Source organism: Scylla paramamosain, chromosome 24 (genome assembly GCF_035594125.1).
Source record: "Scylla paramamosain isolate STU-SP2022 chromosome 24, ASM3559412v1, whole genome shotgun sequence".
Classification (NCBI taxonomy): Eukaryota; Metazoa; Arthropoda; class Malacostraca; order Decapoda; family Portunidae; genus Scylla; species Scylla paramamosain.
In genome coordinates, this window is record NC_087174.1 from 14,038,328 (window position 1) to 14,062,138 (window position 23,811).

Consider the following 23,811-nt stretch of genomic DNA (forward strand, 5'->3'; position numbering starts at 1 on the left):
CAGAGGCGTCCTGGCAGTGCTGAGGGCCATGCGTCACTCGGCCCAGTGTTTACCTTTCCTATCGGCAGGTGGCTCCCCCTCGCGCCGCGCTAACACCACCACGCTTCTCACGAGCTGGAGTGCCCGTGTGGTATGTTATTCAGTTTTTGTCCTTAATTTTCAGCCCTGCATGCTTGATTGGTTTGTTAAAATTTCGTTGTATTGATTTTTCGTTGCGTTTTGTGCTTTTTATTGTGTTACTTGATGTTTTGAATGAAATGTTTCGTATGTTCGTAATTTTTTGTTTGTTTCGTCTTTTCTGTCGTATAGTGTTTTGAGAAATATGGAATAATTGTAAATTTTACCGTTTTTTTTTTTTTGTGAGTGGAGATAATGGTTATAGCAGTGTGTGTGTGTGTGTGTGTGTGTGTGTGTGTGTGTGTGTGTGTGTGTGTGTGTGTGTGTGTCAGTGTGTGGTCTAAGTTGTCGCCCACCTGCTCTCATCCAACTGACATTGCCAACTCTCTCTCTCTCTCTCTCTCTCTCTCTCTCTCTCTCTCTCTCTCTCTCTCTCTCTCTCTCTCTCTCTCTCTCTCTCTCTCTCTCTCACACACACACACACACACACACACACACACACACACACACACACACACACACACACACACACACACACACACACACACACACACACACACACACACACACACACACCAACTCAGCGATAGTGTCCTTGTCCGTCACTTGGGTTGAGGTTCGCTCCCCTCTCAGGTTGCTAAGGTTCTTTATTGGCGAGCGAGCGGTTACTGTTCTCCTTCAGCAAGTGGGGCAGGTGGGTAGTGTTCGCCCTATGGAAGGTCACAGTCTTACCTATAGGCGGGAGGATAAGATCTGTTATTTCTCAGCGGGAGAGCAACAACTGGCGATCACGAGTCCAGCATGGGATCTTCTGGTGCAGTGTGTCGGTCAGTCAGTGGGGCAGTTAGTCAGAAAACCAGTAAAGTGATGCAGTCATAAGAGAAGATTTTTACTTCTGCTCCTCCTCCTCCTCCTACTACTGCTACAGCAACAACAACAACAACAACAACAACAACAACAGCAACAACAACTATTACTACTACTACTACTACTACTACTACTACTACTACTACTACTACTACTACTACTACTACTACTACTACTACTACTACTACCACCACCACCACCACCACCACCACCACCACCACCACCACCACCACCACCACCACCACAACAACAACAACAACAACAACGACAACAACGACAACAACAACAAGAACAACAACAACAACAACAGCAACAACAACAACAATAATTACTACTACTACTACTACTACTACTACTACTACTACTACTACTACTACTACTACTACTACTACTACTGGTACTGCTGATGCTACTATTGGTACCTTCAGCTGACCTTGAGCACTACAAGTTGTAAGGTTGACATTAATTAATTCTACGAGTATTTGTCTCTTTGCATGTTGATTCATTTACCTGATCACATAGTTATGCTCGTAACGTTGTTTACGTTACACGAAAACCAACCACCTTTATCTATTTATTTATTTATTTATTTACTTATTTATTCATACTTCGCTTTCTTATGGTGTCTTATGTGTACACACTTGAGATTAAACTCCTATAAGTCAGCCGTATTTATTTACTCGTTTTCTTTTTTTTATTATATATATATATATATATATATATATATATATATATATATATATATATATATATATATATATATATATATATATATATATATATATATATATATATATAGTTTTTTTTTTATTTATTTATTTTTTTTTGCTTATTTACGTGCGGCACACCCCACACCTCTCCCTGCTTGGAAAGGTGCATCGTGTTCCCAGGTGGTTGGCGGCGGCCCAGGCATTGTTTTCTGTGTTTATTAAGAAGAGTTCCCCAGTTGGCGTGAGTGCGGGCGGCCCAGGTTAATTATGCTGAGCCCCGAGTGTGGAATTTATTTTAGTGTTGACAATGAAGCTGTGTGTGTGTGTGTGTGTGTGTGTGTGTGTGTGTGTGTGTGTGTGTGTGTGTGTGTGTGTGGCGAGGGTCGTGAGTGAGGGGATAGCGGCGGCGTGTCGGCGTGACGTGGCCGTCGTTCCTTCCTCTGGGCCGGGCGTGTGTGCATCGCGCAGATGAAACATTTAGGCCGCGGAGTACGTTGCATAAAAGCTTAGAAAGTGCTGTGTGAGGAGAGGGTGGGCGGGGTGGGGCGGGGCGGGTGTGAGCGGTGGCGGCGGTGGCGGTGTAGCGCTGGGCGGGGTGGAGACGGCTGCCGCTGCCGGGTGTATCGTGCGTCTGTGTGTGTGTGTGTGTGTGTGTGTGTGTGTGTGTGTGTGTGTGCCCCCGCGTGTGCCCGCAACCGCCCGCTGGCCCAACTCGCTGCTCGCCAGTCGCTACTTGGCCGGTGCGCTGAACACACCGCTACGCACCTCCCGCACTCCCTCGCTCTCACTCGCACTCCCTCGCTCCCCTGCACGCGCTCCCGCCTGCCTGCTGCCTCCCGCACCCTGCTCGCTGTCCAGGACGTGCGTCACGCCCTGCTACGGACACGCCGACCTGCCTGCACGCTGCCCTTGCTTGCGTCTTGTCCTGGTCTACTCCTTGCCCTGCACCGCCCTTGGAACACAGCCTCGTGGGGGGAGTGAGGGCGCGGACGCGGACCGAAGTGCCTTAGCTGGTCACTGCGAAGCCTTTGATTGATCTTTCGAGTGCAACCCTGTGCCTTACTCTTGTCTTAAAATAACTAGATCGTTGATGATGATACACTATGCCAAGTGTCTGCTCGAGTGGAAGAGACTGACGAGTGCCCGCCGTGGCGTGTGAGTCGCGTGTGCCGTGTGTGCTCGCCCGCCAGCTGACCGTGAATGGTGCCTGTGCTTGCTTTGGCACCCACTATTACGTGTGGCCCTTTGGCACTATGTTGAGATAAGGTCTGTTGTCTCTGTGGCCTCGTGTTTGCGAGTGACAGTGCAAATTATGGCTTGTCCTATCCCAGGTCGCCCACGGGGGGCAGCCAGCCTCCCCGACGCCCTCGTCTTAGCCTTCGTCCTGCTGGCCGCCATCACTCAGGTGAGTGTCTCCCAGCCTTGCTCAGGTGTCTTGGCGCCAGTGCCGCAGCCAAGTCGTGCAGGCCAAGCTTGGGGGGTGGTGGGAGGGGGCCAAGAGTTTCGTGTTATCTCTAATTTGCCAATTAAACTCTTCTCTTAGTGTGGTCAGCGCTGCAGTGAGTAATAGGCCGCGTTGCCACTCGCCTCCCGCTCTGCAGTGCCAGACGATACTCTGTGGTCTGCGCTGCAGCAAGGCAGTGCTCCGCGCACTCCATGATGCGGGTCTTCCCTCCCGTATAGGGCCGTCATTGATTCAGTCATGTTTTTATAATTGCGTCAGGATTCGTTTATGGTATGCCGCTTGTTGGGCTGCCTCGCCCTGCGGTGCCCGCCAGCCACCGCATGGTGGTGTGGGGCATGGCTTGGCTGTTGGCTGCCTGCATCCAGATTGCTTGCCTTACCCGCACCGTGCGACAGTTACGTCTCAGCTCAGAACTTTGCAAAAAACTTGACTTAATATAAAAGAAAACCACTATTTAAGTTTGTGTGTTTGCGCGTGATGCAACATCCTTTCAGAGAGCAACTCCAACTTCCTCAAGCAGCGACGAGACGACCCGAGGCAACGACAAGCCTTCACTATCCTGAGCATGGCCCGTAACTCCATGGCTGGCGGCGCCCCGCCTCTGCTGCTTATTGCTGCTACTTGTAAATTCCTACGAGTAATGAAACGTTTTGAACACCCCGGCAGTTTCCCAGAGAGGCAATGCACGGGTATGAATGAAATGCCTATGAGATACACTGCTGTATTATGACTTCCACCCTCGAGTGTGTAATTCAAGCCGAGAATACACTGGCAGTTGGCGGGGCGGAAATGTATGTCGAGAGTAAATACGCGCCACACCCTTGGTAAATATAATGCGTTTTTGTGGCGAATTAGCGCGAGGACTCCGTCATGTTTTGCGTTCACTGTGCTGCCCGGTGCGTATGTGAGAGAGAGAGAGAGAGAGAGAGAGAGAGAGAGAGAGAGAGAGAGAGAGAGAGAGAGAGAGAGAGAGAGAGAGAGAGAGAGATAAATAGATAGATAGAGAGAGAGAGAGAGAGAGAGAGAGAGAGAGAGAGAGAGAGAGAGAGAGAGAGAGAGAGAGAGAGAGAGAGAGACGTGTATAACCGTCGGTAATTGGCACAGGTAAGCAGCAGTAATACACATCCGGTCTGTACCTCAACCCTTCCCTTCTGCCTTCCTCCCACTCTTCCTCTCACCGTCCTTCCTTTCCTGCCTCTCATCTTTCTTCCCTTCCTTCCTTCCACTCATCCTTGCACGTTCCCTCCCTCTCACCACTCCCTCATCATCACCTCCACCATTACCCTCCCCCTTCCTTTCTCTTTTACCGTTCCTTCCTTTCACCCTTACCTTCCTTCCTTAGTTACCTTTCTCTAACTTTATTCTCTCCTCTCATTTTACTCTCCTCACTTTACTTTTCCATTTCTTCACTCTGTTTTTCCAACTCTCTCTCTCTCTCTCTGTCTCTCCTTCCTTCTGTAAACGCCGGTGGAGGCCTTAATCAGCCTGGCCAGGGGGTCGCGACGCAATGCTGGAACTCCTGAAATAATCGATCACATTCTGAATCGTCATCGTCTTAAATGAGTTGGAGGCAAAGGGGCGGCAGAGGAAGGAGGAAGAGGAGGAGGAGGAGGTGGAAGGTGATGGTGTAGAAGGAGGAGGAGGAGGAGGAGGAAGAGGAGGAGGAGGAGAGGGCGCTGCATCACCTTTTATCTGGCGGTGGATGAGGCGACCACCTGGCTTGGCTTTCCCATGGACCGTGTGCAATTTTCTACCGGTGCACGACTCGACCACTCTCTATCGTTCTTTGCGTGAGATTCGACCGCTTACCAGTCATCCAGTTATGCACGAATCGACCGCCCGTTGTAATCATCCAACTCTACGAATCGACCGCTCAAAGTGTTTCCCCGTTGGTCTGTAATCATCCAGGAAATCGACTTTCTCGTAATCGTCTTGTTGTTGCTCGCTTATCGACCGCCTCTATTTGCTCTTTCATTTATTCATCGGCTTCTTAAACGGTGCGGTTTGTTTCCATTCACGAGAGGATGATTGCATCGACTCTATCTTTTTTTCTATTGACGGGAAAGGAAAGGTAATAGAAAGGGTTGAGAAACAAAGAGATCTTGAACTAAATAGCACACAAGACAAGCTTAATAACTGCCGCTGACTAATCATAGGCGATAACTAACAAATTCAACATCACCTGAGAAGCGTTCATTTGTATATTTGTATGCCGAGTAGAGATGATTTCCTCCTGTAGGGTAGACATATACGGTGGGCGAGGGGAATTAGCGACCTCAGTGTTTCTCGCGGCGTTGTTGCCCCGTGTTGCCTCAGATGCTGTACGTGTGGCTGTCTTGCGCGTTGTGTGTTTTTGCCGGCACCGTGAGTCTGTCTGTGCTGAGGGAGGAACTGTTATTGTGAAGTTATTTATACCTTAGTACGGAGTTTTTGTTATGTTATGTAAGAATGATCTGAGAATGAGAATAAGCGAATACTTACATTACGTTTGTTATTATTATTAATATTATTATTATTATTATTATTATTATTATTAGTAGTAGTAGTAGTAGTAGTAGTAGGAGTAGTAGTAGTAGTAGTAGTAGTAGTAGTAGTAGTAGTAGTAGTAGTAGTATTTTCTTTTCTTTTCTTTTTCTTTTTTTCTTTTTTGTCATTATTATCATTATTATTACCATCACCAGTATCATCATTACAATCAGCATAATCATTTTCATTGTTATTCAAGTGGTGGTGGTGGTGGTGGTGGTGGTGGAGGTGGTGGTGGTGGAGGTGGTGGTGCAAGGGCTGGCATAATAAAGAGTCATCGAGAACAACATCTGTCCATACAGGATCAGAGTGCACACTCAGCACCAGCTGTGCCAAACGGGGCGCACGGGTCATGGTAAAAATCCATAAAAAATAGTAGTTTCAGCAGCAGCAGTTGTGTTAGGCGCCCGCCAGTCCACCCGCCCGCTGCCGCCGCTGGCCCGACCCTCAGAGAACAGAACATAGGAGCATAGGAAAATAAAGGAAGCTGTAAGAAGCCAGCAAGCCAGCAAGCCAGCAAGCCAGCAAGCCTACACGTAGCCGTCCCTGCATCAACCTATTGTCCCTATCCATAAATTAATCTAACCTTTTATAGCTGTCTATTGACTCGGCGAAAGAGAGAATGTAGGACGAAAGAGCGAGTCACACAAACATAATGAGGTAGAGGAAAATCCGTGCAGCGAAGGAAAAAAGTAGAGACAATAGAGACGAGAGAACAAATAAAAACCTGGGCTGTGTGAATAAACAAAAAAGAGAGGAAGGAAGTGAACAAAAATCCCATCGTCGCGTCGCTACTAAATGCTGTACGCGGGCACGCAGCAGCCGCCGCCAGCGCCCGGAAGCCGCGCCTCGGCCCCTGCGCTGCCCGACACATTTTGAATTGTGCGGTGGGAATTAAAACCCCTCCGCCCAATCCAGACCCGAGGCGCATGCAGATTATTACCCGCTTTGTTCACCTGAGCGGAAAATGACGTGTTGACTCAGTTATTGAACGCGACGGTAAGTTTTTGTCGTACGTTCCTTATTCTCGCCTAAAAAGAGAACGTTATCATGCAGTCTCCTAAAATACCTGTGTTTTTTTTTGTATCGAGGAGTGGATGTATATTAGGGAGGAGGGACATCTAACTCAGACTTACCATTAACTCTTCCTGCCACCGTGAAATGTGAGCGTAAATGTTGAAATTTTTAATGTTCGCTGCTGATGATATTCGCTCACCAGAAATTGTTGCGTCTTTTGGGTACAGCTCTTTTTGTGTTGCCAAATTGATGCGAGATTATGTACGTGAGAGAGAGAGAGAGAGAGAGAGAGAGAGAGAGAGAGAGAGAGAGAGAGAGAGAGAGAGAGAGAGAGAGAGAGAGAGATACTTTTCATAACTTCAATTCGCCATTATTGTCGTTACTATTATTATTATTATTATTATTATTATTATTATTATTATTATTATTATTATTATTATTATTATTATTACATTTTTCCTTTTTCTTTCCTCTGTCCATTCTGTTCCTCCACATATTCCTTTTCTTTAACCCAACCCTCCCTTTCACCTGTACTTTCTCTTCCACCCATATCTCCCTTCACTCATTCCTCTAACCTTCCCAATCGTTTCTTTCGTCACTATCTAACCTTAACTCCCTTTACTTATTCCTTGATTCTCTAAAATTCCTCTTTCCCTAACTCTTCTTTCCCTCTCATCCATCGTCCTTTGTCCTTCTCTCTCCCTCTCTTACTTTTGGCTTTCCTTTACCCCTCAGTCTGGTCACACGAAGGCCTGACTCACCTGGGAGGTAATTAAGTGTTATGCGGCTGATTACCTGCATTACATTATCAGGACTCAGCGATTACCTCGTTCACTCTAATCATACTTTATGACTCCCTTCCTTTTCTTCTCATTCATTTCGTAATTTGTCATGAAAAAATTTTGACATAATTCCGTAATAATTTCTCTCTCTCTCTCTCTCTCTCTCTCTCTCTCTCTCTCTCTCTCTCTCTCTCTCTCTCTCTCTCTCTCTCTCTCTCTCTCTCTCTCTCTCTCTCTCTCTCTCTCAGTTCAAATTCCTCTTCGGTTTAATTATAATGTTTTTTTTTTCTTCATTGATCTTGTTTTGAGCTTCTTTTTGTGTGAGTAAACGTGTCTTCTTTAATACATGAGCGCCACTCCCACCTGCACCGCAAGAAGCTGTACTGTAACGCTATTTTTTGTATTTCCTCTCATACTTGTTGTTGTTGTTGCGTCTTTGCAGTGCTGATGATGTGTAATTGTATTCTTTATATCAATTTACAGTTGGTCAGTGTAGCTATATTTGTAGCTTCCCTTAGTTTTATTCCGTTTCCTGTCATTCTTCACTTTTCTGCACCTCCTCTTCATTCATTGTGTTTATCCTTCTTCTGTTGATATGTCGAGACTTTTATGTTTATTTTGTTTATTTATTATTATTATTATCATTATTATTATTTATTTATTTATTTATTTACTTATTTTCTCTTTCATTTTCTGTGTTGTCTTTTTGTCGTCCTCTTTGACTTCCACTTCCTCCTTTTCTTTTTCCTCCTCCTCCACTTCCTCTGTTTCCCCTTACCATGCGGAATTTAAGCATACGTATTCATCAACTTTATGCAAGCTGTGTGTGTGTGTGTGTGTGTGTGTGTGTGTGTGTGTGTGTGTGTGTGTGTGTGTGTGTGTGTGTGTGTGTGTGTGTGTGTGTGTGTGACTTTCATTGTTTCGATTGTATGTAATCTAAAGTCTTTGTTTTGTCGTGTATATTGAGTTGCTTGTGTTCTTATTTACGATCTCTCTCTCTCTCTCTCTCTCTCTCTCTCTCTCTCTCTCTCTCTCTCTCTCTCTCTCTCTCTCTCTCTCTCTCTCTCTCTCTCTCTCTCTCTCTCTCTCTCTCTCTCTCTCTTAATCATAAATTGTAGATACTTATACTCGAGTTTCTGATTTTTCTCTAATTTACCTCCCCTCCCTTCCCCTCTTCACTCTCATCACCTTCTATTACCATCCTCATTCACTTTACCTCAGCTAACCACTGCCTCCAAGTCACGCTAATTCTTGCAAGTTTGTGCTGTATACAAAAAACGGTGTCACGCTGGTTATATATAAGTAATGATTGCATGAATTGTGTTCCCTGTTTTCCTTTCACCGTGTGTGTGTGTGTGTGTGTGTGTGTGTGTGTGTGTGTGTGTGTGTGTGTGTGTGTGTGTGTGTGTGTGTGTGTGTGTGTGTGTGTGTGTGTAAGATTTATATTCCCAATTATTCCACTACCATTTATAGGGTAGTGCTATCTAGAGAGAGAGAGAGAGAGAGAGAGAGAGAGAGAGAGAGAGAGAGAGAGAGAGAGAGAGAGAGAGAGAGAGAGAGAGAGAGAGATCGGTGCTTACCATATCAGCGTAAAAAATGTTATCGCCTTGATGGTAATGTAATTCCCTTATCTCTTGGGAGGGATAAGTTGTGACGGAGTGGGAGGAGGAGAGGTGAACGGCGAGGCTTATCTTAAACACCCGAGGAATGGGAGGTGCATAGAGGAGCTGAGGGAGGGATGTCGAGGGCGAGGGATTGGGGTGGAAGGTGGAGAGGAATGGTGGAGTGGAGAGAGAGAGAGAGAGAGAGAGAGAGAGAGAGAGAGAGAGAGAGAGAGAGAGAGAGAGAGAGAGAGAGAGAGAGAGAGAGAGAGAGAGAGAGAGAGAGAAGGAAAGGATGTGTATTGTATTATTCTCACCTGTAATTCCCCCTAAGTCCAGGTAGCGCCCCTCAGGTGAACACAGGTGCCTTCTCAGCTTCCAACTCTCAGTACCTGAACGCCTCACCGAAGCTGTATTTTTAATTATTTTTCTTTCACTTTTTGTTGTTATTTTTTTTAGTGTTTGAATGTGTGTGTGGGATACTCATTTTTTGTGCTCCTGTTTTCATGAGCAATGGATGAGGAACGTAAATCAAAAGGAGTGGAGAAAGACAGGTGGGGTGACAGGCGGACGTACAGACAGACAGACGAATTGAAAGGTGACACGGTGCTCTAGTCATTGCCTTTACGAAATCCCATTCAGTATTTATTGTTAATTGGTAGAGTTGTCTATTTCACAATGCAGTTCGGCTTGAGTATTTTATAAGCAATCAAAAATTTGTACGTGTTATTTCTGTATGCAGTTTTTGTAGCATCAGAATTGTCTTTGTTATCATGTTCTGGAAATTTCACGAGAAGCGCTGAGTGGAGGTAAACCTTAGATTATAAAAGGCTTCTCTCCACACATAGGATATATTTTCCTTATATATATACTTTGCATTACCTGTGTTTTTTGTGTAGCATGTGAATTCCTGGCGATATCATTATATTCTTGTAATTTCATGGGAAGCGCTCAGAGGAGGTAAACCTTAGATCATAAAAGATATTAGCTTTGCATCTCACTTCTGTCCACACAGCGGGGATATTTTTTCTCTCTGTTTACTTTACATAATCTCTTGTTTTCGTAGCATGTGAATTTTGTGACGTCATTATATTCTTGTAATTTCATAGGGAATGCTCGGTGGAGGTAAACCTTACATGATAAAAGACATTAGCTTTACACCTCACTTTCGTCCACACAGCGGGGATTTTTTTTTCCCTTCTGTTTACTTTACATAATGTTTTGGTCGGCCTGTCTTCACTGACATAAAAATGGAATCCCGTTGCAAGAGGCCGGGCATGTGTGGGGCTGTTGATAAATGTTTAGCGGCTCAAACAGACCAGCGAGCGCGAGTCAACAGCCGCCCTCGCCACCGCCTCAGAGCGCAACACTCCACAGACTGCTGGAGTGCGGCAGTGATTTGCACGAAGCACTCACTCCAGAAAGTGGTGCACTCCTTCCTCCTCCCTCTCCACTTCCTCCTCATCTCCGTTACTTCCTCTTTCTTTTGTATTCCTGTCTTTATTTTCCAGTTTCTTTTCCTCTTTCCTCTTTTTTTATACTTAAGGTTTACTTCCTCTTTTCATCCTCTCATTTTGCATGTCATCTCTTATTTCTATAACGCTTTTCTGTTTTAATTTTCCAAGTCTTCGTTTTCCAGCTACCCGCTTCGTTCCCCTTTTCCTGTCCTTCCCTTCACATCCCGGCGGGCATCTGGGTGGTGGTTATGGATTAGGTGGCTGGGGTGGGGCGCCGCCAGGTAAGACCGTTCAGGTGTCCTTGAGCTGATGGGTTGGGCTACTACTACTACTACTACTACTACTACTACTACTACTACTACTACTACTACTACTACTACTACTACTACTACTACTACTACTACAACTACTACTACTACTACTACTACTACTACTACTACTACTACTACTACTACTACTACTAATAATAATAATACTGCTACTTCTGCTGTTACTACTACTGCCACTGCTACGTAATGTTATCCCCACTACACCGCTGTCCCTCCCTTTCAGTTCTCCTCTTTGGAATTAATCTCCTCTGCTATCAGCTGAAGGCCACGACTTACGCGCTGCTCTTTTTATCGTCAGGAGGGAGGAGGAGGAGGAGGAGGAGGAGGAGGAGGAGGAGGAGGAGGTGAGGTGAGGCAGGAGGAAAGTACCTAATTTGCTCTTATTGAGGTGGATGGGAGTAGCCTGACTTTGCCTAAAACAATTAATCAAGCTTTTTGACCTGAATGTAAGCGGCATCATATGTTAGGGATGCGAGGCCCCTTAGGAGGAGGAGGAGGAGGAGGAGGAGGAGGAGAAGGACGAATGTGAAGGATGCAAAAGAGAAAACAAGTGATGCAGGAAGATAAGGCCGAAATGAAACAAGAAGAAGTGGAGGAAACGATAAAAAAGAAAGGAAGAGAGAGAATGAAGACTAGCGTGGCCGAAAGAAAGAGGTAGTAGAAACTGAAAAGAAAAAGGAGTAGTGAGGCGAAAAAAGAGCATTGTGTAGCGGAGATTTTACGCTCCATCGAAGGCCACGCCCGCGGCCAAGTCGTGGCGAAAAGGAGACGAATATATTCTATCGAAGACACAACGTCCTGGAGGGTAATGGCGCGGGGTCTTGGCGCTGCGGGGCGAGGAGGAGGAGGCGGAGGAGGCGGAGGGCAACACAACGGTTGGAATACTGAGGCAGGAGAACAGAGGACGCTGGGGCAGAGTTTATCCTACGTCAGACAAACTGTCGAGCGAAGTCCTCTAAAAGCTCGAGTAAATATTGAAATCAAGACCCATTTCCTTTCTCTCTCTCTCTCTCTCTCTCTCTCTCTCTCTCTCTCTCTCTCTCTCTCTCTCTCTCTCTCTCTCTCTCTCTCTCTCTCTCTCTCTCTCTCTCTCTCTCTCTCTCTCTCTCTCTCTCTCTCTCTCTCTCTCTCTCTCTCTCTCTCTCTGTCTTGCGGCCAGGTCTTCCGTCACTGCCGTCCGCCGAGTGTTTTATTGCGGCGTGTTGGCGGAGCAGCTTGAGGTGTGGAGTGCGAGGCCGAGTGATGGAGCGGCGGGCTTTTTCCCTCGTCACGGCAGGCGCGCACTGGAGGCCAGACACTGAGGAGCAGCAGCAGCAGGAGTGGAGGTGATGGTAATGGAGAAACGCTGGACGTGAAATAGAGATGAAACGACGGCGTGGAAACTGGATAATTCTGAGACTAGATAAAGACAAGATGCAACGTATGGAGACAAAGGATGAGAGAGAGAGAGAGAGAGAGAGAGAGAGAGAGAGAGAGAGAGAGAGAGAGAGAGAGAGAGAGAGAGAGAGAGAGAGTCAGTGCAGTTGGTAATTTTTAAGAGGAGCACCTGAGCTAACTCTTCCTCCACTCTCGTCTCGCTTCTCATTCATTTACATTTCCTTTTATTTATCCTCTATTTCCCACACCTCGCTGACGCCTCCGCCCCTGCTCCCTTGCCTCGCGTCTCCCTCCCTTCCCCTTCCGTCCCCCTCCCTTCCCCTTCCGTCCTCTCCCTTCCCTTGCCTTCTGTTCCACTCCCTCTGTCCCTTTCCCCTCCCTAATCGCCTTCCACCTGTCCTACGGTCTTCTTGTTTCTCCTCCTCCTCCTCCTCCTCCTCCTCCTCCTCCTCCTCCTCCTCCTCCTCCTCCTCCTCCTCCTCCTCCTCCTCACGCCCATCTCGGAGGAGGTCAGCTTAGGGTGTTGTTTGGGCAGCATCAGCAAGACATCCTGAGGCGCAGTGTGCAGGGGCGGGGAGGAGGGAGAGGTAGAGGAGGAGGAGGAGGTTGAGGTGGCTGGAGTGGGAAATTGAGTATGTAGAAGGTGCGAGGAGTGTGAAAAAGAAGGAAATGTGTGCGAGGGAGGAGGTGAGTGGCAGAGAAGCAGTGTGTCTTGCCAGGAGGGAAGGAAGGAAGGACTGCGTCAGGCTGGGAGGGAGGAAAGGATAGTGTAGCACCGAATAAAGAGAGACGGTAGTGTACATCATGGCGGGAGGGAAAGAAGAGTGTGTGAGGGCGGGAGGGAGAGTGACATGTGTGTTGGTTCAGAGGGGCAACAAGTGACGGCCGCGACACTGTCTGCCTCTCCCAGCAGCGCCTTCACCTCCCTCATCCTCTCAGCCTCTCATCTCCCTCACTCCGCCTCCCTCACTCACCCCCTCGCTCTCCTCCTCTGCTCACCGGACCGTGCCACTCTCAGAACCGTACGGAGCGTGACGCGAAATGTATAACCGGCCATGATTGCTTGCGGAGTTGCGGTGGCGGTGGCGGTTGCGGCGGCGGCGGCGGAGAGCAGTGGCGAGCGGGTTTCCTCCTGTGGGCGAAGTGCTGTGGTGCCGCTGGACCCTCCGTGCCACCTTCACCGCCACCTACGTCGTTCTTTTTGTTTTCATGCACGTAATTGTATTTTATTGGTGTTTTTCGTTTCCACCTTTCACGGTTCATACTTCACAAAGCGGCGTTTGCATTTATCTTGTTGCCCAGCTTGTTTGTGCTGCGTTGCTAATGTTGAAATTGTTGGTGTTTACAAGGGAAATAATCACCAGGCTTGTCTTGTGTTAACTCTCTGGCCGTGTGGAGGAAGATTTTTGTGTTTCCCAATGCCTGAGTTTATCCGGGTCATGATCTGAAGGCCCGGCGAGTCTGCCTGCCAGCGAGGTGTTACGTTAGTTCGTCACGTGTTTGTTCCTGTGTTCCTGTGTGTGTGTGTGTGTGTGTGTGTGTGTGTGTGTGGTAAAGCGACTCATTGCAATGCACATATTATTGGTGATTTTTTGTGGAGTAATTTCATAGTTTGTGTTTGTGTTGATGGTGGTGGCGTTGGTGGTGGTGTTGGTGTTGTTGGTGTTGTTGGTGTTGTCGAAGGGCCGCTGATGAAGGTATAACTCGGGGGGTCAAGAAAAGGGTGTTTGTGCTCACGACTCTTGGCCGGCGTGACATCTCGGGCCAGATAATCATCGCCTCAAGCACCTTTTCGTGTGGGCCGCCGCGGCGCTCCCTCCCCGCCCCCGCCCCTACGGAGGCCTTGGGGGGAGCTGGTCGCCGCCGCCGCAGTCGCCACACTCACTTTATCTATTTATTCTTTCCTTCTGCGAAGAGTTGAAGGTTTTCTCTCACGAACGAGTGTTTCGCGTGTGTCCAGTGTGTGTGTGTGTGTGTGTGTGTGTGTGTGTGTGTGTGTGTGTGTGTGTGTGTGTGTGTGTGTGTGTGTGTGTGTGTGTGTGTGTGTGTGTGTGTGTGTGTGTGTGTGTGTACCCGCACCACTGACCAGTCTCTCCTCCTCTACAGATGGTGGGCGCGTCGGGACGTTTCGAACTAGAGGTGGTGGAAGTTCAGAATCCTCGCTCTGAGGTCCGCTCCGGCAAGTGCTGCGGCGGGGCGGAGCGGCCCTCCGACGATGCTCCGTGCCCGAGTCAGTGCAGGACAGTGGTGGCGCTGTGCCTCAAGGAGTACCAAAGTGTGGCCGTGGAGGGCAGCAAGGCGGCCCCGCGTGCCCAGCCTGACACCAGCAGTGGCCGCGGCGGCTGCACCTACGGCGAGGACACGTCCGTTGTGCTGGGCCTCTCCTCCTTCACGCTGACCCAGTCTCCGCCCAACGCACACATCCAGCTGCCCTTCACCTTCTCCTGGACGGTGAGTACTGATCATACTGTTCTTTGTCCCTGCCTTCCTCTCTCTCTCTCTCTCTCTCTCTCTCTCTCTCTCTCTCTCTCTCTCTCTCTCTCTCTCTCTCTCTCTCTCTGGCTCGTTTCTTTCTTCCCTTCGTCATCCCCCATGGACGCCCTGGCCGCCGCGAGCGTGACGTCCGGTGTGTGTTTTGGTGGGCGGCACATGTGTCTGTCGTGCGGCGCCGGATCCGCCTCGCGCGCAGCCCGCGGGAAAACGACGCAGGAAGTAACTTCTTACCTGGACATCCTGCCCCGGCGACGTCACCTCGCCGCGCCGCAGCTGCCCCTCTCCCTCATCATGACAGAATTCAGCAGCGCGCTCATTAGAGCCGCTCCTGATACTCATAAAAAGATCCTCGAGATTCCACAGTGCGGTATTTCCTTTTCTTAAAATGAGGCGTCGAGGACTGTAAGTGATGGAGCGGCCTCGTCCTTGGCTCAGCCCCGCCATCTCTGCCTCCGCCGCCGCCACCCGCCTCCCACCGCGTCCTGCACGCACACACACACACACACACACACACACACACACACACACACACACACACACACACACACACACACACACACACACACACACACACACACACACACACACACACACACACACACACACACACACACACACACACACACAGACGAGATGGTTCCCACAGTGCGGCGCGAAAATAGTATTCACGAAAGCAAGACTCGGTAATGGGCAGTGAAGTGGTGCATGGCGGGTCACCGGTGCAGCTCATGTGGCAACAGTGAGTCCGGGTCCGTCTGGCAGGCGGCCCCTAATGGTGCGCGGCCACTCTCGTCCCGCCCAATTAGTGCATAACTCCAGCTTTGGTGTGATTTTTACTGGGGAGTGTCGATGCGTCGCGGCCACGACGGGTAGGGACATGGAACCTTAATGGCCGATCACAAAGGATGATACCGAAAAAAAAAAAAAAAAAACAGAATCGAAGTAAAATTATTGTTCCGTGGAAGACAAGGGAGCTGCAGCGTTATGAAGCCAGACGACCTGAACCCTCAGCAGAAATTCGTTGTTCATTAATCAAGAATAGGCCAGAAAAAAAAAAAAAAAAACGAAAAGGAAAGACGCAATGGCTAGATGAGCGGTGAAGGACGGCGAGGGGTAGGGATTCAGCAACACCGCCGCGGGGAAAAGTGAAATCAGTGACCAATGAACACGATTGTTGCTTTTTTATGTTTTCATCCTTCAGCTGGAAAACGTGATGGGTTATTGATGTTTCTCGTTGGTTACACAGCGGGAAGGAGGCAGAGGAAGGGTGAAGGGGCGAGGGGAGGGGAAAGGAGGGTAGCAGGAGTAGGGGAGCGACAAGGGAGGGAAGGGGAGGAATGGAGTAAGAATGGGGAAGGGAGATGCAGGCGGAAGGGAAAGGCAAGTGGAAGAGAAGGGAGGAGAGGAAAAAGGAAAAGATGAGAAAAGCTGCAGGAGTGTTGCATGTTGTGAGGGAAGCCAGCCGTCTGAAAAAAAAAATAATAATAATAAAAGAAAACAGTTATGAGGCAGTGGAGACGCACACACGCATCTACATGCAGCCACTCACGACCTCTCTCTCTCTCTCTCTCTCTCTCTCTCTCTCTCTCTCTCTCTCTCTCTCTCTCTCTCTCTCTCTCTCTCTCTCTCTCTCTCTCTGCTTCAAATGAGTTTAATCACTAACAGAGAGCGAGATGGAGGCAGGCAGGAGGGCGGGTCATTACCTCCCGTGCAGACTCACTCCCTTAAACAAGTCTTCCCGGAGTCCCACAAGGAGGGTCTCAGGGCCTGGTAATCGCCTTGGTCTTCCCTTCACGGTTCCTCGCTCGCTTTGCCCGTCCCACAGACCGGCTGTGAGTCCTCTAAACTTATGTTCCGCGCCGCCAGGGGTCTCTCGGCAAGCTCCCGGGGTTAAGCACGGGGACTATTATTATATTTTTATTCTCACTCCCTCGCGTTGGGGTTAAATATAAAGGAAGAGGTTAAGGCAGTGATGCTAACGAGGCGAATGCATTGTGAGATTAAATTTTTCGTTTTATTTTTTGTTAAGGAGGGTTTGGAAGTATATACCACCTGGGGTGAGTTAATTAGCAAGGTTAAGTGTAAAGAGGCAGCAGGTGTAAATGGAGGACACAAATAATTTTAAAGAAATGTAAATTAGAAATTGTAGTTTTAGCTCTTTAGCTTTTTTCTCTTCGTCTTTTGTTTGTTTTGTGCTAATGATCACTTTCTTGTGGGAGGTTTTCTTTATTTGCTTTTAATTAATCCAGTTGCCAGCAGCTTGCAAGTATAGGGATTACCGTTTTTCCTTTCCTGATAGTGTTGTTGTCGCGTTATGTGTTGCAAATCACTGAAACATGCAGTAAGTTATGACACACACGGTACTCCAGGCGTGCTGCGTCTCTTTCACTTAGTTTTGCTGTTCCTGATATGTTGGTTCTTTAAACCCTGGAGAGACGACCTCCTGTGGGTGTATTTCAGATTTAGCTGCAACATTGTCGTCATCTTGCTGTTTTGTTTGCTGTGGTGCTCTCTCTCTCTCTCTCTCTCTCTCTCTCTCTCTCTCTCTCTCTCTCTCTCTCTCTCTCTCTCTCTCTCTCTCTCTCTCTCTCTCTCTCTCTCTCTCTCTCTCTCTCTCTCAGGAAAATGGCGGCTGTCCAGGGTAAGTCAAGGGGTCTTTTATCTAAATAACGGGCCGTGTTTCAGGCTCGCAGTGGCTACTTATCCTCCTGCGGGCGAGGGTGAGGAAGGGGCTGCTGTGGGGCGGTGGCGAGGGTCCCGTGTCCCGCCCCCGGCCACAACCACGCGGACAGGGAGGCGTGGAGGGAGGGAGGGAGGGAGGGAAAGGTCGCGGCTCACTGTCCTGTCTGCGTTGAAATCTCTGTCTTGTCTGAGTTTCTTCGAGGCCATGTTTGTTGGTGGTGATGGTGGTGGTGGTGGGGGGAGGGGGGAGGGGGAGATGGTTATGTTTTCTTCGTGGTTGTCTAATGGTGTTATCGTGTTTTTTTTGTTCTTTATTACACTTTTTATGTTTTTACTTTTAAAACTTCAATTCATATTTACTATTTCGTTTTCCCGTGTAATGAGAAGATTATCCTTCATCGATGTTTTCCTCTCATTGTTTCCCTCATCCATTAACTTTTTCCTTCAACTCTCCTTAGTTTCGCCATAAATAACCTTGCATTCTCACACCTGCCTTTCATTCTGGTATACAGTCTTTAGCATTCTCCTCTTACTATTAAGTTTTGTATCTACCTCACACAAGCAAGTTCTTCTTCACTCACTTTGGTTTCGTTATAAATAATCTTGCAATCTCATACTTTCCCTTCGTTCAGGTGTACATTCTTTAACATTCTTCTCTTATTATTACATTTATCTCTACCTTACACAAGTCACTCTTTACAACTTACCGCTCCATCGTTCTATAGACCCCCTAACATAACCTTACCTGCCTTTCCTTCAGATGTAAATGTTCAACCGTACTCCCTCTCTCATTAGTATGCTTATGTCTTAATCAACACGTGTCTTTACCAAGTCTATTTTTACCCCGTGGTGGCCATTCCCTCGCTGCCGGCCCTACCTGTGCTGTGTTCCTCCCACGGGCGGGCCGAGGCGAGCTGAGGCCACCGGAAGTCACTTACTGCCTCCAGACCACAAAAACATTCCCCACTAAGGGTCAAAGCGCCCTCTTCCTCCTCTTTCTTTTCTCTTCCTCCACCTCCTCCTCCTCTTCCCCCCGTCTCCTTTCTTCCTTTATCGTCTTTTAATTCCTCCCGGTAAATTTACATCTTACTTTGACTTCAGATGTTTTCTTTTTCCTTCTTTCGTTTTCGTTTTTCTTTTTTATTTATTTTTCTTTCTTCTTTCTTTCTTTCTTTCTTTCTTTCGTTCTTTCTTTCTTTCTTTCTTTCTTTCTTTCTTTCTTTCTTTCTTTCTTCTTCTTCTTCTTCTTCTTCTTCTTCTTCTTCTTCTTCTTCTTCTTCTTCTTCTTCTTCTTCTTCTTCTTCTTCTTCTTCTTCTTCTTCTTCTTCTTCTTCTTCTTCTTCTTCTTCTTCTTCTTCTTCTTCTTCTTCTATTTTAATGTTTCTCTTCTCTCATTTTTTCCTCCTTCTCCTCATCGTTTTCCTTCTCCTACTCATGCTCCTCTACCTGTAATGTTCTGTGTGTGTGTGTGTGTGTGTGTGTGTGTGTGTGTGTGTGTGTGTGTGTGTGTGTGTGTGTGTGTGTGTGTGTGTGTGTGTGTGTGTGTGTGTGTGTGTGTGTGTGTGTGTGTGTGTGTGTGTGTGTGTGTGTGTGTGTGTGTGTGTGTGTACGCGTGCGCTTACCTAGACCCACACTTCCTTAAGTGTAGCTGTAAAATTATATACTTGCAAACTACTAGTGAAAGTAAGAAGCTAGCGTGTGTTTATTTCCATAAGCGTCCACACACACGCACGCACACACACACACACACACACACACACACACACACACACACACACACACACACACACACACACACACACACACACACACACACACACACACACACACACACACACACACACACACACACACACACACACACACACACACACACACACTACTACTACTACTACTACTACTACTACTACTAACATCTGGTCAGTAAATTACCCGACACATTTAATTTTATGGACATTAGCAGCGGAGATGGAGCTGAGGAGGAGATGAGGTTAAGGGACCTTTTTGTTACGGGTGCTAAAACTTTGCCTTACCCTTGCCAACCTCACCCTACCTGCCCCACCGGCCTACCTCACCCCTGCCCACCGTGTTACCCCAAGTGTCAGCTCTCTGCCTGCCTGTATCTCTGTCTTATCTTCCTTTATAAGTATTCTGACTACTGGGTACCTTTGTCCCTTTATGGTTAGAACTCTATCTTAATATTATCACTGATTTATTAAGTTATTCATGTCTTTTCCTCAGCGTAGTTAAGTATCTTGTCTTTCCTGTTAACGATTCCTAGCATTTCCGTGTATTTCCAGCCTCTTAATTTTACCAGCCATGTTAATACTGCCAGTCTAGTCAGCCTGTCAGTCTTCCAGTCATATGTTTGTTACCTCATCGCTGTTACTTCTCCAGTCTTGTAAAACTATCTCGAAAAAATCCCAAGTTATCCCAGTCTTCACCTCGGCCGCCGTCTACCCAATCCTGACGTGGCCGCCTAGTAGGGTCTTGTCAGCCCTCCCGCCTACCTGCCCCTGACCGTCAGCCGAGCCAGGTCCTGTCGAGATATCGCGGGCTTCCCTTCTTGGGCCAAATTATCCTCATTATCCAAACTTTCGTATCCATGCCCATCCCATCAAGTTCTTCGTGTGCCATTAACTATTCCAGCCCCCGCCGCGCCTCTAATGGTCTGTGATATCCTAGCCACCCCAAGTTTCCCATGACTGTTAATTGCACTCTGCTGTAGTGGCCGTCAAGAGGTGTATGTCAAAGTATTGTATTATTTTCACCACACGTCCCTGGTGGTTCAAGTTGCTGTTACTGGTTTTTGCAGGTGTCTTATTTGTTCCCTAAATCATTCAGACATTATTTCAGGCATGCATGTTGACCCAGCCATGATCAACCATTTAAGTTATTCCAGTCATACTTTTCTATTCTTCTACTCAGACATGTGCTTCACTGACAGCCACACACCTAACTGTTCAGCCAGCACAGCCTCACTCAGCCATCTTCAGCAGTACTCTTACTGAACCATCCTACTTGTATTCCCCGCCTCAGCCTTGCTTAGCCACTCTTTATTCAATAGCTCCTTTAACTAAACAAAGGTCTTATTTATTTGCACCAGCCATAGTACAGCCATCTTAATGTCATTCAGCCATGTTTATCTGTAATCTTCAATGCTCAGTGCCTTCGCCAGACAGTCTGAGCCATTGCGAGTACAGTCATTACAGTCTTACTCAAGCGTGTTTAAGTACGCTGTTTACTACCCAAGTCTTTAGCCAAACGATCTTTTAATACATGAAGCATACAGCCATTATAGTCTTACTCAACACTACTCAGCCCCGCACTCAGCCATACTCATTATCCCTGCCGTACCAAGCCTAGATCGTTACTGTAATCGCCCTTCGTCGGTAGCAGCAGCAGGTAGCCGTCAAGCCTGCGTCGGGTCGCGAGTGTTACGCAGACTAATGGTCGTGTGTCATGCTCGGGGCGCCACCACGGCCTTCATCTGTTTCATTTGTTTTGCGAAGGAGCGCTGCCACGGGGTACAGGTCGCCGCCCTCGCGAAATTACCTGTCATTCATGCTTGCCCCTCCTGCCGCGTCTTGAGTTATATTTGCCTCCCCCTCCTCCTCCTCCTCCTGCCTCCTCTCTCCTCCCCTCTCTTCCCCTCGTCATCGTCATCGAACTCCGCCTCTTTCTACTTACTCTCCTCTCTCCTCGTCTTTTTGGTTTGTTATTGTTCTTATTCTTGTCCTTATTACACACTGTTCATATTTTACTCAGTCTCTTTCTATTCTTCTCACTTTGTACCTCTTATTATTCCTTTTTGATGCTTTTTTGTATACACGAATCTCCTCCTCCTCCTCCTCCTCCTCCTCCTCCTCCTCCTCCTCCTCCTCCTCCTCCTCCTCCTCCTCCTCCTCCTCCTCCTACTCGTAATTTTCTTCTACCTCCTCCTCCCCTATTTTCTTCTTCTCCTTCTTCTTCTTCTTTCTGCAGTGAATATTATTAGCAGACAAAGGAGAAAGGATCACCATTAATATTAAAGACTAGTTATCGAAAAGAAAAAAAAAATTACGTTAGCAAAAAGAAGCAGACACGAACCAACCATGTGATGATGACAATACAAGAAGAAAGAAAGAAGGAAAGAAGAATAAGAAAAAAAGAAAACAAGGCGAAACTAAGATTAATATAGGGACAAAAATACAAAGCAGTAAGAACCAAAGGAAGGAAATGAGATGAGAACAGGAATCTGGAAGGACACACACACACACACACACACACACACACACACACACACACACACACACACACACACACACACACACACACACACACACACACACACACACACACACACACACACACACACACACACACACACACACACACACACACACACACACACACACACACACACACACACACATACGACAAGAGGTATATACTCGTACAAGAGGTGTAAGCAAGAACAAGAGTAACAACTGCCCTCATCTCCCCTCCCCTCTCCTCCCCTCTCTCCCTCACACCCCCAACCGACCTTGCGTCACTCTCTGGGCTCGTCGTAAACACATTGAGGTGCATCAACGCCAGGTAATTGATGGTCTCGCCGACAGGTAAGACCAATCCTCCCCTCCAGTGGCCCGCTTCACGCCTGTCACTTTCCTTGTCCTCCCACCCCCTCTCCTCCTCCTCCTCCTCCTCCTCCTCCTCCTCCTCCTCCTCCTCCTCCTCCTCCTCCTCCTCCTCCTCCTCCTCCTCCTCTTCCTCCTCCTCCCCCGCCCTCGTCTCTCTTATAACCTCTTAGCCAATCCAGTGTCTCTCTCTCTCTCTCTCTCTCTCTCTCTCTCTCTCTCTCTCTCTCTCTCTCTCTCTCTCTCTCTCTCTCTCTCTCTCTCTCTCTCTTCTTCTTCTTCTTCTTCTTCTTCTTCTTCTTCTTCTTCTTCTTCTTCTTCTTCTTCTTCTTCTTCTTCTTCTTCTTCCTCCTCCTCCTCCTCCTCCTCCTCCTCCTCCTCCTCCTCCTCCTCCTCCTCCTCCTCCTCCTCCCGATTAGGACACACCACCCTCGTTGATTCAAAGTTAAAAGGCAAGAAAGAAAGCCTCGTTTGTCTCTTCCTCCTCCTCCTCCTCCTCCTCCTCCTCCTCCTCCCCTCCTCCTCCTCCTTTCTTCCCATGTCCTTTCTTCTCCCTTTGTCACGTACCCTTTGTTCCTTGTTCCCCGTTTGTTATTATTCCCTCGTTCGCCTTGTCGCTCCTTTCTTTCCCTTGTGTCACTTATTCTCTGTCTCTGTTCCCCTTGTCTTTACTTTCATTGTCTTTTTTTTCCCTTCTTTGGTTCTGTTTCTCTTCTTTATCTGTCATTATTTGGGTTTTTCTCTTGTTTCTCTTATGTATTTTGTTTTAATTTTTTTTTTTATCCTTTCGTCCTTCCATTGTGTGTATTTTGTATATTTTGTCACCATTGTCTTCTTTCTTTTCCTTGTCTGTTGTGTGTTACTCTATTTTTCCCTGTTTATCTCAGTATCTTGTTTCTTTTCCTCCTATCTTTCCTAGTTTTTTTTTCCTTCAAGTCATCCTTACTCTCTCTCTCTCTCTCTCTCTCTCTCTCTCTCTCTCTCTCTCTCTCTCTCTCTCTCTCTCTCTCTCTCTCTCTCTCTCTCTCTCTCTCTCTCTCTTAGACCACCTCTAAGGTTGTAGTTTTTTTTTGTCCTTGCTTCATTAGGACCTACAGCAAAAGAGAGAGGGAGAGGGTAGAGGATAGAGGGGGAGGGGGGAGCTCTAGGAGTGGTGGATGAGGGGTAAGTGGAGGGAGAAAGAAGGAAATAGGTTAAAAAAGGTGGAAGGAGGACATGGAGATAAAGAGAGGGAGAACAGAGGAAAGTTTGTAAGGGTTACGTTGTCACCTTTTGAGTCCGACTTTATGGTGGGGAGGAGGAGGAGGAGGAGGAGGAGGAGGAGGAGGAGGAGGAGGAGGAGGAGGAGGAGGAGGAGGAGGAGAGGACTAAAGTAGCTGTATGGGTGTAGGGAAAAAAAAAGGAAGGAAGAGGTAGCGGATGTGTATAAGAGAGAGAGAGAGAGAGAGAGAGAGAGAGAGAGAGAGAGAGAGAGAGAGAGAGAGAGAGAGAGAGAGAGAGAGAGAGAGAGAGAGAATGGAGTAAGACTAAGGTGTTTATTAGCGAAGGAGTGAGGAACGTGAGGAGAAGAAAAAGGAGGAGGAGGAAGAGAAGATGAAGGACACACATGAATAAATTAAAGAAACAACAAAAAAAAGGAAAGAAAACCACATCTGGAGAAAGAAAGGAATAAAGAAAGGAATAAAGAAAGGAAGGAAGAAGAAGAAGAAGAAGAAGAAGAAGAAGAAGAAGAAGAAGAAGAAGAGGAAGGAATAATGGTGAGAAGTAAG

The 23,811-nt window shown here is 47.5% G+C and overlaps 1 protein-coding gene across 2 annotated transcripts in view; it reads left to right on the forward strand.

The window, feature by feature from the left end:
• The window catches only part of LOC135112795 (protein jagged-1-like), a 135,969-nt gene that overhangs the window by 23,340 nt on the left and 88,818 nt on the right, over nt 1–23,811 (forward strand). The window contains exons 1-2 of one of the 2 annotated variants that reach the window (XM_064027613.1): nt 2,306–3,099; nt 14,355–14,699. In XM_064027613.1, coding sequence (XP_063883683.1) covers nt 3,007–3,099; nt 14,355–14,699 — 438 coding nt within the window. In that variant the 5' untranslated portion in view covers nt 2,306–3,006. Of the gene's footprint in view, nt 1–2,305; nt 3,100–14,354; nt 14,700–23,811 lie in introns of those variants that run through there. The other variant, XM_064027614.1, reaches the window with a different exon arrangement.